Here is a 14,364-nt window from a genome sequence, read left to right as displayed (position 1 = left end):
ATGCCTTTTGGATTTAAGCTTCAAGATTCATCTTCAGGTGGATGAAAACCCTGTGCTTTCTGCTTTACAGTGCGACTTGTGTTTCTTACACAAATTCGCCAGCAGGTTTCTTTGGTTATGTCTTGCTAGTTCTGTAACTTTGTAACTCATGAGAGAGGTGAACCCTAACGCAAAATCATTTTATAGTCTGTAAAAAGTGGCTAGTGGTTGCAGAGAATTGCAAATTCTCTCCATTAGCAACAAATATATTTTTCTTTATGAAAAAGCCCTTATGACATCACTGGAGCACTTATTTGGAGGTACTATGCCAACCACCCAGTTAAGTCCTCAAAATAGTTATTGCTTAGAAGATGAGCATATTGGTATGAAACATAAACACTCATAAATTTACCATGCCATTAAGCTATATTTTCAAGCTTTCTCAGGTATCAGTGAAACAAAGGTTTCTTAAAACCTATTGAACCATATAGCATTTAGAATCAAAGTGCTATCTATAAAATGTGGAATAGTGATCAGGTTTATTCTCCAGTAATAGTAACAATGTATGCAGTATAAATTTTTTTTCTACTGTTTCAGACATAGTTTTACAAATGTTTCCACTTTGGCAATAAACATGTCATTTTCCCTTAGTTGCAATAGAGTTGCATTAAAGGGAGCTATGTGGCATCTGTAACACCTTTTCCAGAATATTTTTCCCTTCAATATTGTGTATTTGAGTGGAAATGTTACAGGATGCAAAGGATATCCGCTAATGAACTTTCTTGAAATTCCATCACTTTACTGGGCTCATTTCACTGCAAGTCAGACTTGCAGTCTTTAGTTAGAATTACAGTTCTTTATCTGTGGGACCCAGTATGTTGATTTCTGCATGCCAGTTTAGAAATCATGTTTCAAATAACATTCTTCAAACATGCCTTTGATAAAGGTGCATTCTGTCTTCTTTAAAGAGAGATAAAATAGGCCTCATCAGTTAATTATAAATTAGTAGTGGTTCTTTCATGTCAGAAATGTCAGACGTGCTCGCAGCCTGCCTATGGAATTACTGTTTGTCCAAGCAACCCAAATGTAATGAGAAACTTTAAAGCACAGGCTCTGCAGAGCAGTGCAGTCCTCTTTTCCCTTCTAGTCAGTAAAACTATGTTCTCAAACTTTCTGACTGAGGTAGTTCAGAAGTTTATTTTAGCTAATGCATTTTGTGAATGTAGAAACAGGGGGAAAAAAAAAAAAAACACAATGAAATAGGTAACAGGATAAAAGTAGTGTTATCCTACCTTCATTAGCCACTGAGTGTTGTTTTCCATGATGTTTTCAAGTAGTTGCAGTCTTTGAACTGAATCATCATAGTCTAAAGGTGCATCCCTTTGCACTGCATTGGACACATAAGAAGTCGAAGACCGGCAGTTGTCCGTCTCAGGCAAAAGGAAGGTATAGCTGCATGACCCATGCTGGACCTGGTACTGCTTCTTGCCCATCGTCTCCATGCTCTTACTAAAGGAGTTGTATCCTGAAGCTAAGAAAATACTGCAGCCCCAAAAGAAGTAAGGAGCCAGCTGCATTTTAATCCCTGCGGTAGCCCAGCAAACCTAGTGCTGCGGGGCGCTACGGGAGCACGGACCTAGTTAACCTGCGCTGAAACCGAGCGCCCTGCTGCCATGTGCCGTCAAGGGGGAGGGCTGGGCTTTTCTACCCTCCGAGCTGGAAACGTCCCGGCTTCTCCCGGCCGCCGTGCCCCGAGCTGTCAGATGCGGAAAGCAAAAGTCTTCGCCGCCCCCTCCTCCCCTCGCTGCTGGGGGATCCGGCCGCCGGGCTCGCCAGCCGTAAGCCTGGCTCCTCCTCGCCCGTGCCAGGATGTCACGGCCTCGGTGCCCGAATCGATCGCTTCCCTTCCTTATAGGATAAGTTGATAAGAGCAGGCAGACATGTGGAGCGGAGCTGCTCCTCCTCCCGCCTTCGCCGGGGCCTTCCTGCCGCGGGGGGGGGGGGGAACACTGGCACTGTGGGCTGCAGGGAAGAGCGATGGGGCGCGGGGGCTGCGCGAGGCGGCGCGGGGCGAGAGGAAACCCCAGGGAGGAGCCGGCAGGACAGGACCCCTGCGAATTCCTGCAGCACGGCTCCAATTAGGAATTTCCTAGACAGAGCAATCAGTCCCGATAGCCTCCGACTATGCTTGTAAATTATCTGTGGGGAGTAACCATCTTTAAACACGCTCTAAGCCACCCCCCACCCCCCACCCCCCCCCCCCAAAAAAAAAAAAAGTTTTAAAAAAGTTCCTGGACTTGTTTGTTCTTCTTAAAGATTGTATTTTATTTGTAATGTACCGAAATAATTTCATTTGTGTTTAATGCATTGTGTAATTGGAGAGAGAGGCACTGTCCTAAGTGTACAAAAGCAGACTTGGGCATGTCCTTTCAAAGAGAACAACACAGGGGGGTTAATTAAAAAGTTTCAGTTAAGCACAGGCGTTGTGTTTTACTCAGTCGCTGAGATGAATACTCTATTTTAGTCATGTCTTTCAGGAGTTACGCGTTCTCAATCCCTCTTTTTCTTAAGGCTTTTTTGTCTGTATTAAATGGCTAGCTTTGGAAGTGCTAGCGTTAACAAGACATACAAATGGCAAGGCAGCTGGGACTGGAAGAGGGAAGAACTATCCAGACGCTGTGGCTGCAAGGCCTGCCTCAGGAGGTGGCATGGGTGAGCAGCGGCTATGCTGCCAGCTCTCGCTAAGTGTAGTTCTGTGCCCTTGGAAGTGGGAAATACCTGTAAAAGGTGAGGGAAACTCTAATAAAGTAGGTGTTTAAAAAGGATGTGTAGAAGTAAAAGGAAGCTTCCCCCCCTACATCCCACTCCCATGTTCTCTGCAATGATCAGTGGTCTTGGAAAAGCGGAAAATTACTAACCCATTTACCAAACCCTGGGAAAGAGTTGTTTCCACTGAAATTTTGGAGAAGTTTACTTCTCTGCTTTAGAAAATGTCTTCTGAAACTACACAATAGGATACTGACTCCTGAAGACAAACTGCCTGAGAGTTTCCCTAGGTCTGGATCTGGAAGCTATAGATTTTTCTTAATTAAAACAAACAAAGGGAATGCCATGCTAGTCAAGCTAGCATGAATTACAGACCAAAGTTTCTCTTACATGAGGAGAATCCCAGCGTGCCTCAGCATGCCTCTTTTATGACAGACTTTCTTACACAACTTGCTATATTTCATACAGTGTATTAATGTGGCTTTTCCTTTTGAATCATGGGAGTTGTGTTCAGAGGTTGTCAAAAAATGCTTATAGCAGCTAAAATGCATGCCTTAAAGTGTTGGAAGCTGTTGGGATTTCTTTATGTAGTTGACTCTGGAAGGGAAAATCTCTACAATTTTGGAGACTTCCAGAAAGGTTCTTTTTAATTATACTTGGACTGTGACCTGTCGAACCAATTTGTCAGATTTTTTTCCTGTGGAGTATTCATCTGCCATTGTTCATCCATCCAGCAGAGGAAATGGAGGAATATGTTTGGAACTTGGGATACAGTCAAGATTATTTTCTACAAAATTTATATGTTTGGTATATAAATTATGCATTCGCCATCCCTTCAACTTTGTGCTGCAACAGCAAAACAAATCAATGTGACAGCTACCTGCATTGTTAAAAGAAGTTTCAAAAGCTTTTCTCCTTTCCCATGTATTGAAGTCTTTGAAAGAATGTTTAAATCCATGTGAATAACAGTCTTTTGCAAGGTAGTTGAGAAACCTACTATTATACAATGAAGACAGCATGTAGGATTAGATTTATACACCAGACTGTGTATTTCTGGGAATCTAACTAAACATTCAGATTCATTTTTTTCTGTTATCTGAGTATTTTTCATTGATCTGCTGACTTAAATGAGAATTTGCTGTTGCAACTTGTACTTCTTAAATTGGTCTGGTCCCTGCTTTCTTTTCTCTCACTGCTAGCCCCCCAAATAATAGAGCCCTCAATAGAGTAGTGCTGAAAATAAGACTGCTGTAGCCCTGAAAGTATCTATCTCCTAATGAGGAAGAACTAGAGGGTAATACTATTTTTTTTTCTGACTATATTTTAATGGGTTTTTTAAATCCTTTCGTTAGATATTAAAAGTTGAGACTCACCAGTGCAGTTTTCTTTTTAATTATTAGACTTCTACCCCTTCTACTCAAGGGACTGTACATAAATAAAAGATTTAAAAGATGCTGAGAATTCATTAGACAGAATATCCATGAAAGGCTTGACTAAATTAATAGTTTCTGAATTACTATGAAGCTTTCCATCTGTATGCCACACCAGTGAGTCAGATCACCAACATAATCTGGCCGCTCAGTTCTGCTAGGTTTTGAGGGAGACAAGTGTCTCTAAAGGTTTGAACTAGAGTCTGTTTTCCTTTAGGAAAGTCCAATGCATGACCCTGGGAGGCCCTTGAGTCTTAATGGGGCCAGCAGCAAGACTGAACTTGGAGCCTGCCTAAGCAAGGCTTGCTGTATCTTGGACCTCCACTAGGGAGAACTGTGGCTGTATGAATACTGGAAAGAGAAACTAGTTCACCTTTTACTGTTTTTTTGGCTGGGTTTGGTTTTTTGTGTTGGGTTTGTTTTGTTGTTTTTCGTTTTTCTCTCTTTGAATGAATGAATGAATGAATGGCCAGTTGCTATGGCAGCTGTCCGCTGTTTGGGTAAAAGGTATGGAAAATGCAGGTATAATTCTGAGAAGTGACAACAAATAACTAACCTAAGACCTTTACCGGCACAGGAGGCACCACAAGTTAGCTGCTCAGCCATGCTTCTCATCTAGCCCTTGTAGTAACACCTCGAGGTCCACCATAGTAATGTTTTCCCCAGCTTTTCCTCAATAGTTCCAGGCTGTAGGGCCAATAACCTCCAACACACACACATAACAGAGAGGATTATGCTCTTTCCCCATCTGGGTCCAATGGACTCATATTGCTTTAATGAAGCGCTCTTTCCCACTGCCCAGGAAAGACAGTGAACATTCACCTTGCCAACAAAATAAATATATATCTCTTTAACCCTTCACGACAGGACAGTGCCATGTTTGGTGCATCTTTTTGAGCATTTGATTGAGAACCTTCACCCTTTCTATCCCTCTGGGAGCAGCTTTCCCAGCTGTGGAGGAGGAAGTGGTCTTGTCTGCCTCCCCAGGGAGTCAAAGCCAGTCAGAGTTCAGGGGGAAAGAAAGTAGTAATATCTAAATTTAGAAATCTGGTGTGAAAAGTAAGGCAAGTTAAATACATTTTTGTCCTTGAAAACTGAAGGAGGAGGAAGGAAGATGCCTGCATACAGCCTTTTTACTGAGCCTCAGAGGCATAATAACAAGTCTGCTTGCAGGGCAGGGCTTATTGCAGAAAAGCTGAATGACAGAGATGTGTCTCACAGCAGTTATGAGAAGGAACATCTCATTGTTAGATGTGTTGAAATAGGAAGGAATTTAAATAATTTGGCATGGAATCTTATACATGCCAGTACGAAACTGAGTAAAAAATCATAGTTCAGCCCACTTGCTTCCTTTCGGTGTTTTTTCTCATGTTCTTGGTTCTCTTCATCTTTTATCTCTGCTGCCTATATGGAGTGTTGTGTTTGCATTCATGATACATTTGTACTGCAAACTCAAATATCACAGCTTAGCCTGTGGTCTCCTGCTTGCTTCATAGCTCAGTATATAGTATTTGACATAAAATAGCAAATAGTGGCTTGGTATATTTAAAGTACAAATTGGATCTTTCCCTTTTTAGAAAGAAGATACCCACTCTACAGCGCTCACCTTATAAGAAGAGCTGAAATATATATTTTGTCAAAACTAAGCACTTAGAACGTTTTGCCAGATGTGTTGCAGGCAATTTCCTTTCCTGGGAAACAGTAAATTCCCTTACTCAGCCAATCCTGTTTTTATTCCATACAGCATATGACTAAGCTGCTTTGAGAGAGATGCCTGAATAATACTAACGTTATCTTTCCAATTATCATTTTACTTACAGCTGCATAGCTTCTGTTTGTCAGGAAAACACAGAGATCTTGTGAGATCTCTGATAGAAAAGGAAGTATAAAAGTTTTTGTGGTAATGTAAGAAAATGTTGTCTTGGCTTCAGTCTGCTATCTGCAGACCTTGCCACCTAAAACTTTCAAGATGTTGATTTAGTAGATAAGCAAGTTCTTGTTTCAGCAGTTTTCTTGTTTTAGCAAGGGAAAAATATGTAATAAAATATGTGCAAAATAAAGGCAGAACAAGTAAACAAGGTTTTGGTGCTGCATTCTTATAGGGATATTTGATCTACATATATAAATGAAAATTCCATATGAGAATATGGAACTTCAATCTGAGATGAAACATCAAATCTGAGATGAAAAATTAGCTGAAACAGAATTAATGAAGTATTTTATATATTCCTGCTATTTAAATTCCTCACATTTTCAGTGTTAAGTCCCCACCTTTGGTTCCTGGTACTTTAATATTAGTTTATGGTAGTTTAATTTGCTGGCTTCAAACTATTTTCTTTCACTGGGACTATTTTAGCATGTTTCTGAGGAACAAATGTCAACAAGGACAAGACTCATGAACCCATAACTTAAAAAACAGGGAACAGTATTTTGGAACCTACTAGATTTCTAGTCTGCTGAAAATCTTACCAGTGTGTGATCTTACACTCTCTTTGAAAGAGAGGAGTGCCAGATTATTACGTTTTCCAATAAGACAAAACCTTTTTTTCAAGACCCATAGTTCAGTTCTTTAGCACTTCTAAAATTAGTGGTAATATGTTACCAATCATTCCTCCTTTCCCCACCATTTGCCTATTATCCTTTTTATTCATTCTAAACTTCTCCAACCAGTCTCTCATGACTTCTTTAACAAAATATCAGGATTCCACTCACTTTCTCAGTTGCTGCTTATTTCTAATCACTCAAAACATCTGGTGTAACATCTTGTGAATTCATACTCATCTGTATGTTCCATCTCTGACATTCCCTCACGTCTCCTTTGAGTGCCCTTCCTTTCCAGGGAGGGCATTTACCCAGTAATTCTCACATTGTACGTTTGCTGAAGGGACAAGAGGTCAATAATCTGATCCACTGAAAATTTCAGTTACCAGCCTGTCTTGGTGACTCAGTCTGTTTGTTCCCATCTTGCCTTGTAACATCCAATCCATCATTTCAGTACACGGTATTTTTCCTAGATGTCAGGCCATTAGTGGAAGCATAATGCAGCCAAAACCAGATTACTTATATTCCCTTGGAAATGCTTGCATACTAGGCCGTCTTTCACAGTTGATACTGCCACCATCCTTCAATGCATTTAAATCTATAATCTGCAGATTATGTTTAATCCCTTTATTTCTTTGGTGGTTTATTTTGATGCAATACTTTCAGAATCTCTAGAATTCCTCCGTTGATCCTCATCATCAACGGATTGAAGTTTGTAACATGTTCTGTCTGGCTCCTCCATAACATCTGAAATGTTTCTTGCTTATGAAGCTTATTATATTAGTTCTGCCTCAGACAAGTAGACTATTTACTTAATTGTTTCTAATTTGTTTTCATTTTTGGAAACTCTCCTACCAAATACATCAGTTTCTTTGCTTACTTTGTAGGCACTGACTGGATTTGCTTTCTTGGACTGTCTTAGTTAAACTTGGGATGCTTTTTCTCAGTTAGTCTGACAACATGACCATATTTTACACTTACATACTTATTTTGATATCCTAATTTGGTTATATAATGTCTGCTCAATGCTTTTTCACTGAGGTTATACTAACATTAAAAGAAATGATACCTTTTTATATACATACTTTTATATATATGTATGTGTATACATCTTTATATGTATGTGTCCTGGGTTCAGCAGTAGCAGTCATTTTTCTCCTTCTTGGTAGCTGGTGCAGTGCAGTGTTTTGACTTTCAGCTTGGGAACAGAGCTGATAACAAGCGATGTTTTGGTTTGGCCAAGGACTTTGTGAGCCTCATGCTCTGCCAGGGAGGAGGGGAAGCCAGGAGGAAGCAGAGACAGGACACCTGACCCAAACTGACCAAAGAGGTATTCCATACCACAGCACGTCATGCCCAGGATGTAACTGGGAGTTAGCCGGAAGGGCTGGGAGACTGCAGGGTTGGAGGAGGTATCGGTCAGAGCTTGGTCGGGCTGGGGGGGCGAGTTATGGTCGGCTGGTGGTGAGATGATGTATTCTCTTCCCTTGTTATTTCCTTTATCATTATTATCATTGGTGGTAGCAGTAGTGATCTGTGTTATACCTTAGTTACTAAACTGTTCTTATCTCAACCCGTGGGAGTTGCATTCTTTTCGATTCTCCTCTCCGTCCCTCCGAGAGCAGGGGGAGGGCAAGAAAGGGGGGGAAGTGAGCGAACGAATTACCTGACTGGGTTTAAACCACGACAGTATGTATGTGCTTAGTATGTTGTATATGCCACTGTACATAAAATATAATGTTAATTTAGATTGGGACTTTAAGATATCACATCTTGAGCAGTAAGGATAACAGGAATGAATGTTTTTTGAAACTCCTGTCATTATCAGTTCTATGTTTCATAACCTTCTTAAATTAAAATGTCTTAGTTTTTTACTGTTCCATTACTTTAGAGTGATTGCCTTTGTCAATCCAAAATTTCAAGGGATATCTAAAGTAGAATACAGATGAATGGGGTTTTGAGCAACCTGGTCTAGTGGGAGGCATCCCTGCCCATGGCAGGGGGATTAGAACTAGATGATCGTAAGGTTCTTTCCAACCCTAGCCATCCATGATTCTATGATTCTAAACTACCATCTGTGCTACAAATAGGAGCTTCATTCATCCACTGTGAGAAGCTTCTTAGATATCCACATACATTATTTGTATAGATTACACTTTTACAGATATTTCATAGAATCACCCAAGTCCTTCTCCACAGGGCTGCTCTGAATGACTTCTCTGCCCAGCCTGTAGCTGTGCCTGGGATTGCTCCAACACAGATATAGGACCTTGCACATGACTGTGTTGAACTTCATGAGGTTTGCACTGGCCCATCTCTCAAGCCTGTCAAGGTCAAAGTTTCTTTCACTGTGAGCATTTTTTAATAATGACTGTTACTTTAATCTTAGCAATCATCTACGTAAGAAGTAGGAAGTGAGTTCCAGGATTATGAAGAATAGTTGCTATGTGTCCTTCCTCCTTAACGTTTTTATATTGTTTGTCTAAAGTGCCCAAAGGCTATGCTGATTCACTTCAGGGTTATGTGATGACAGCAAACTTCAGCTGGTAACAAGTGCAATTACATCTTAAACTCAAATAGCATGAGTTAAAAATTAACATGGAAATTACAGCTAATGTTAAGGACCTTACAACTGGACTGCTGAATATCTTTGTCAGTGTCAAGTGCTGTGCCCTGTCTATCTCCTGTACTGGGGAAAACATAATACAGCGCTTGTTAAAACAGGTTATCATTGGTTTGAAACAGAATGAAATAACTTGCATGCTAATGTGTAGCAACTAGCTCTAGTAAAGCCTTTAAAACCTGTTTTAACAAATTGTTTCCATAGTACATGCATATTTACTCTTCATTATCAAATTATAGTTGAAAAAATTTATATATATATTCTTACTCTACATGCTCATATACTGTTTATGTGCTCTTTGAAAAATGTCTTTTTAATTAGTTCTATGCACTTGGACAACTTAAACCTAAAATCTTTACTTAGGGTTTTGACTTCTGTAGTATTATGTGAATGTTATATTATGTTGATGCGAAAAGGCAGCAGACTGAAAGAATCCAGAAGGCTTTTGGAAAATGAGAAATCTGCTTTACTGACATCTTAAAGAAAAATGCATATGCCGTTTGTTTAAAGGAATGTATTTTTAAGCAGTTGATGGTAATCTAGCCTTACAAATCACTCCAGCCCCTGTGATTTAAACCCTTCCTCTTGTAAGCAGTCATTCAGGTTAGCGGAAGGTTCTCTCATCTGGTAATAGCACACTTACTTGATAATAACAGCATGTCATACTTCCGAAGAGCATGTTCAAGTTAAGAATCTGAATTCAAAGATAAACTGATGTCAAAGAGAGAATGAAAAGGAAATGAGAAACTGTGTAAGAGGAATAAACAAGGCTTTCAGAGAGAGAGAGGACATTTATGGCAACAGTAAGGTACCTAGTTCCTGACATCTGTTTCCCTCAAGAAAAAAATACAGTACATACACTAACCTTTTTATGGAGAGTGCAAGAAAAATATTTGCAGCATATTTTCATATATTCATATTTGTTGAACTGTATTATGGGTGTGTAATTTGAAGAGGACAGAGCAACTGTAAACTATTTCTGTACTCCATAAAGATAAATCTTTACCTTTTTCAGTACTAATAAGCATAGTTCAGTAATTGTTCTCAAAAACAGTTCCTGCCCTCTTGCTGATTCTGCCACAAAAACTGAGCATTCTTTTTATCGTTGGTCTTACTGCTGCACGAGCAAAGGAAGGAACTGAAGTATTTTTTTCCTGGTTAGCGAGGCATCAGGACCTGTGATGGGACAGGAGAAAGATTACCTGCATACTGATACTAAGATTACGGATCCTTTGAGTTTGGACTCCTTGCCTCCACACAACCATCTAGCAAAACTCCTACTGCTGTGTAAATATTAACATAAGTACCTCACCGGCTGCATAACAGTCTGTTCTTTATCTCTCCAAATAAATCATTTGCTGGAAAGATAATCATCCATCTCCAGCGGAATGTATACAGAAGATCAAATCTCTTATGAGTATCTTATCATTAAAATAGTATATTTTCTTCTCAACACAAAACAATTAGAAATTTCTCTTGCCAGTCTTCCACTGTATCTAAACCTGAATTATTCCTTGTGTAGTTTCACTACACAGAGAAAATTGAAATCTTTGAAAAGCTTTATTTTGTCCCACTATAAATACATGTACAGGAAATTTGGTGACTGTTACTGTCCATATTGTTTGAAAGTTAATCCCCATTCAGGCTATCCACATCCAAACTGACCTATACTTACAAATCCTGTCAAAGAGTTCAAGTGTAGCTTACTAGCTTCAGTTTAAACTTCATTGTAGAAGGTCTTGTTTGTAGTTGTATGTTCTCACTTGATTTTTACGTTAGTATCTTCAGTCAAATCTGTGATCAAATTCTATTTTGAATATCTAATCACCTTTAGTGTTAAATTATATATTATCAGTTGTTACTGTTTCATCTGTAGCCTGTATGGTGTTATCAATAGCAATGCCCAATGAATGGCATTTTTTTGAACATAAATAATTTTATTTCTAATTCACCAAATTATTGATCAGCTGATGTTATTCTACTAATTTCTGCCTTTCTTTGCCTGTTTTCCCACTCAAGTATCATTTTTAAGAACAAACCCACAGACATTAAAGTCAAAATATTTACTAGAAGATGCCGTGACAATTAGAAGAATACGTCCTAACTTGGCCAGCCTAGAATATTTTCCCTTTCTATTACTGAAGACTGTATCCTTGCATAGAGTGTCCAGGTGGCCTTTGATAAAATCGAAAGATCATGTCACCCAAGGTTTCCTTGGAGAGTCAGAGAGATTTCCCTCTGACTGTGTAACAAGCTCAGATGAAAGCACCTGAAGGCTGGCAAAATGAATGTCATGAAGTTCACTAGATAGTACAAATGCTGGCTTTATTCTTGTTATAAAAACCTTACTGTTGTAAATGGCATGGGAAAGCCAGGAGCCTTTTGCAAACCACTTTTCTGCAGAAGGTGATGACTGAGGATAAAACCACCCGATTTCTTGTCTTTTGCTAAAAATTCTTGTTTGACATATGGAAAGAAGTGATAGCTGTCCCACATTTCAGATGTGTTTCATTGTCTCAAACTGCTTGCTGTTGTTAGTATATTATCGGTATCATTTCATTTAATTACAATTTCTAGATTCTTATATCCAAACTTTATTGTTTTGACTCTTATCTCTTTCAGTAATGGATTCACTTGAATTGATTAAAAAACAGTCCACCAAGAAATTGTATCACAATAGATTATTCACTCTGGAAAGACAGTTATTTTATGCTGTAGGCACATTTTTCAATGTTAAAAGCACTAAACCTCTGGTGAATCTCAGCTGAAATGCTGAAGCTGTGCCTGTTTTAGAACTCCATTGCAGCCCATGGTAAGGAAGTATGGGCTAGCAACAGACTGAGTTTTCAGCCAGCTGTGAAGTACTCCAGGCAAGCCTACAGCAGGCAGGGAGATGGTTAGGAATCATGGCCTTGAGTTTGTTTTAATTTCATACCAAATCTAAAAAAATACTTTCTGAGGCTAAGATCTATGAGGCTGTAGAAAAGCCTCTCATGAGAAGCAGTGGAATCCCTGTTGCATGAGTAATTCAATATAGATGGGCAAAACATAGAAATATGTAAAGGAAAATCGTGTACTTGCAGCAGTAAGAATTACATGACCTAGTAAGCTTTTTCATCTCTTGATTTCTCTCATTAAAACTCATCACTTGCTGAAAGAAAGAAAAATGTTTATGTTGGACCTCATGTGAAAAGTGCTTATAGAAAAAATATCTCTCTTCAGATTATAAAAAATGCAATTCATATATTTGAAATAATTCTTGTATTTTCTCATAGCCATAAAATTAAACTTAACAGCCACAAGCTAATGTTAATGCCTGCAAACTGCTAAATACAATCATTGCAGTATGATGAAGCAGAGGCTGTAATATTCAAAATTATTATGGGCTTGGATTACATTGCAATATTGGAACAACTTAATTTTATATTATTAATTCTACAAGTAACATGCAAAAGAATACAGTTAATGGATTTACTAAAAGCATCAGAGACTGTGCTTCATAGACTGTTATTGCCCACATGGAAACCTGCTTGTCTAACAGATGTTTACAACCAGACAAATTATTCTCAAATATCAGTAGCTTAATTGCTACTTTTGTTTTCCTATTTTTGTAAATAATACTTATTGAAACATGTTTAAAATTAATAACTTTTAAAACACACTCCGTATACACCACGAACACAGCAAGCCATAAAATCTACATCAAAATCAGGCTGCTCTTCATTTTTATTAACTTGAGACAGATTTGTTTCTGACTTTTAAAACCTCTGTTGTGGCTCATTTATTCTATCTGAAGCAGGCTCCTTTGTATTCATATATTGTAACTTGCTGGTTCTGCAATAGGGTGGAGAAAATCTGTACTTACCTATGTCTAACCTAAGTGCTGGCTCACAATTTTAGATTGCAGTACACCTAATAAAAATAACAGACACTTTTAGGACAGCAATTTCAGTAAACTGATAGCCTGGAGGACTAAGAAAAAAAGTGATGCTTTAAGGGTAAACTGTGGGCCTCTCACTTAGAAGGCTTTTCAAGTATCAATCAGAACCTTTTTCTGCCACGTCTAAGCATGCACAGTGGTCAGAAGCTGCTGAAGTAAACAAAACATGGGTCTGTTCTCCATTATTATAATCTGCAGACACCCTGTTTCTGCTCACAGAGGATGGTGGCCCAAGACTTGTAAAGCTGTTAATGACATGAACAGTGGCCAAGAACTGTCTTTATTTGAAATACAAGTGTATTTTAAAAGTAAGCCAGAACATGTGAATCCTCAAGCAGTTGCCATTTATATTCACTTTACATTGTGAGGATTTTTTCTAAAGATACAGATTTCTTACCAAACATTCACTGGACAAGTTAAACAACTGGAAGTATTTTCAAGGGGTTAGCTGAAATATTGGCTTTTGCAGCCAGTCCAAATAAGAATCAGGGTTTACAGTAAGTGAAACTTGGTTCCCCTTCATTGGTTTCTCAATGTTTGTAAATTCATTAAATACTCATTCATTGAATTCCATATCTTTGCTGGCTCCTCCATGTCAGAATAAGGCATCTATTTCCAAAAAATGAAGTGGAAGGTGGGTTCTTACGTATTGCCCCATATTACAGCTGGAGGAATGAAGTAATTTTAATGAACAGAAGACAGAAATTAAGGTATTCAGCATTAGAAATATGGGAAAAAGGATTTCTTAGGATATCTTTTCTTCTGAGTGGATTTTGTTTGTTGGTTTGGTTTTTTTTTCTTCCCTTAGTTAATCTTCTTTTATTAAAATAGAGTTGCGTAAATGTTGAAATTCAGGACAGTTTGGGACTGTGTAACAGCTCTGCACATCGACAACAGATACACTGTAGTTGATACGGCACTGGCTGTATGTGCAGGTTTTGCCCACGCATGCACTGTCATTTTTCAAGTTTACTAGGCATCTGAAAACAGTCAGGTTTCTATGAAAATATGTGCAAAGCCATTTCCCATACGCTTTTCATATGAGACACAACACTTGACTGTGTAATACAGGACATCCCCTGTTA

General features: G+C 38.7%; 2 protein-coding genes across 7 annotated transcripts in view; one reads left to right on the top strand and one right to left on the bottom strand.

Moving 5' to 3' along the window:
* ANGPT2 (angiopoietin 2) overlaps window positions 1-1,974 on the bottom strand; it is a 39,762-nt gene extending 37,788 nt beyond the window's left edge. Inside the window, exon 1 of one of the 2 annotated variants that reach the window (XM_062626262.1) lies at window positions 1,272-1,974. In XM_062626262.1, the coding sequence (XP_062482246.1) occupies window positions 1,272-1,556 (285 nt within the window). In that variant the 5' untranslated portion in view covers window positions 1,557-1,974. The remainder of the gene's footprint in view (window positions 1-1,271) is intronic. The other variant, XM_062626263.1, reaches the window with a different exon arrangement.
* Window positions 1-14,364, top strand: part of MCPH1 (microcephalin 1) — a 128,730-nt gene that overhangs the window by 90,721 nt on the left and 23,645 nt on the right. The window lies entirely within an intron of this gene.

Source organism: Pezoporus occidentalis, unplaced genomic scaffold, assembly GCF_034315485.1.
Source record: "Pezoporus occidentalis ecotype Australia unplaced genomic scaffold, CSIRO_AGI_Poc_V1 ctg29, whole genome shotgun sequence".
NCBI lineage: Eukaryota > Metazoa > Chordata > Aves > Psittaciformes > Psittacidae > Pezoporus > Pezoporus occidentalis.
The sequence above is the reverse complement of the archived record's forward strand: the minus strand, read 5'-3'. Positions and strand labels throughout refer to the sequence as shown.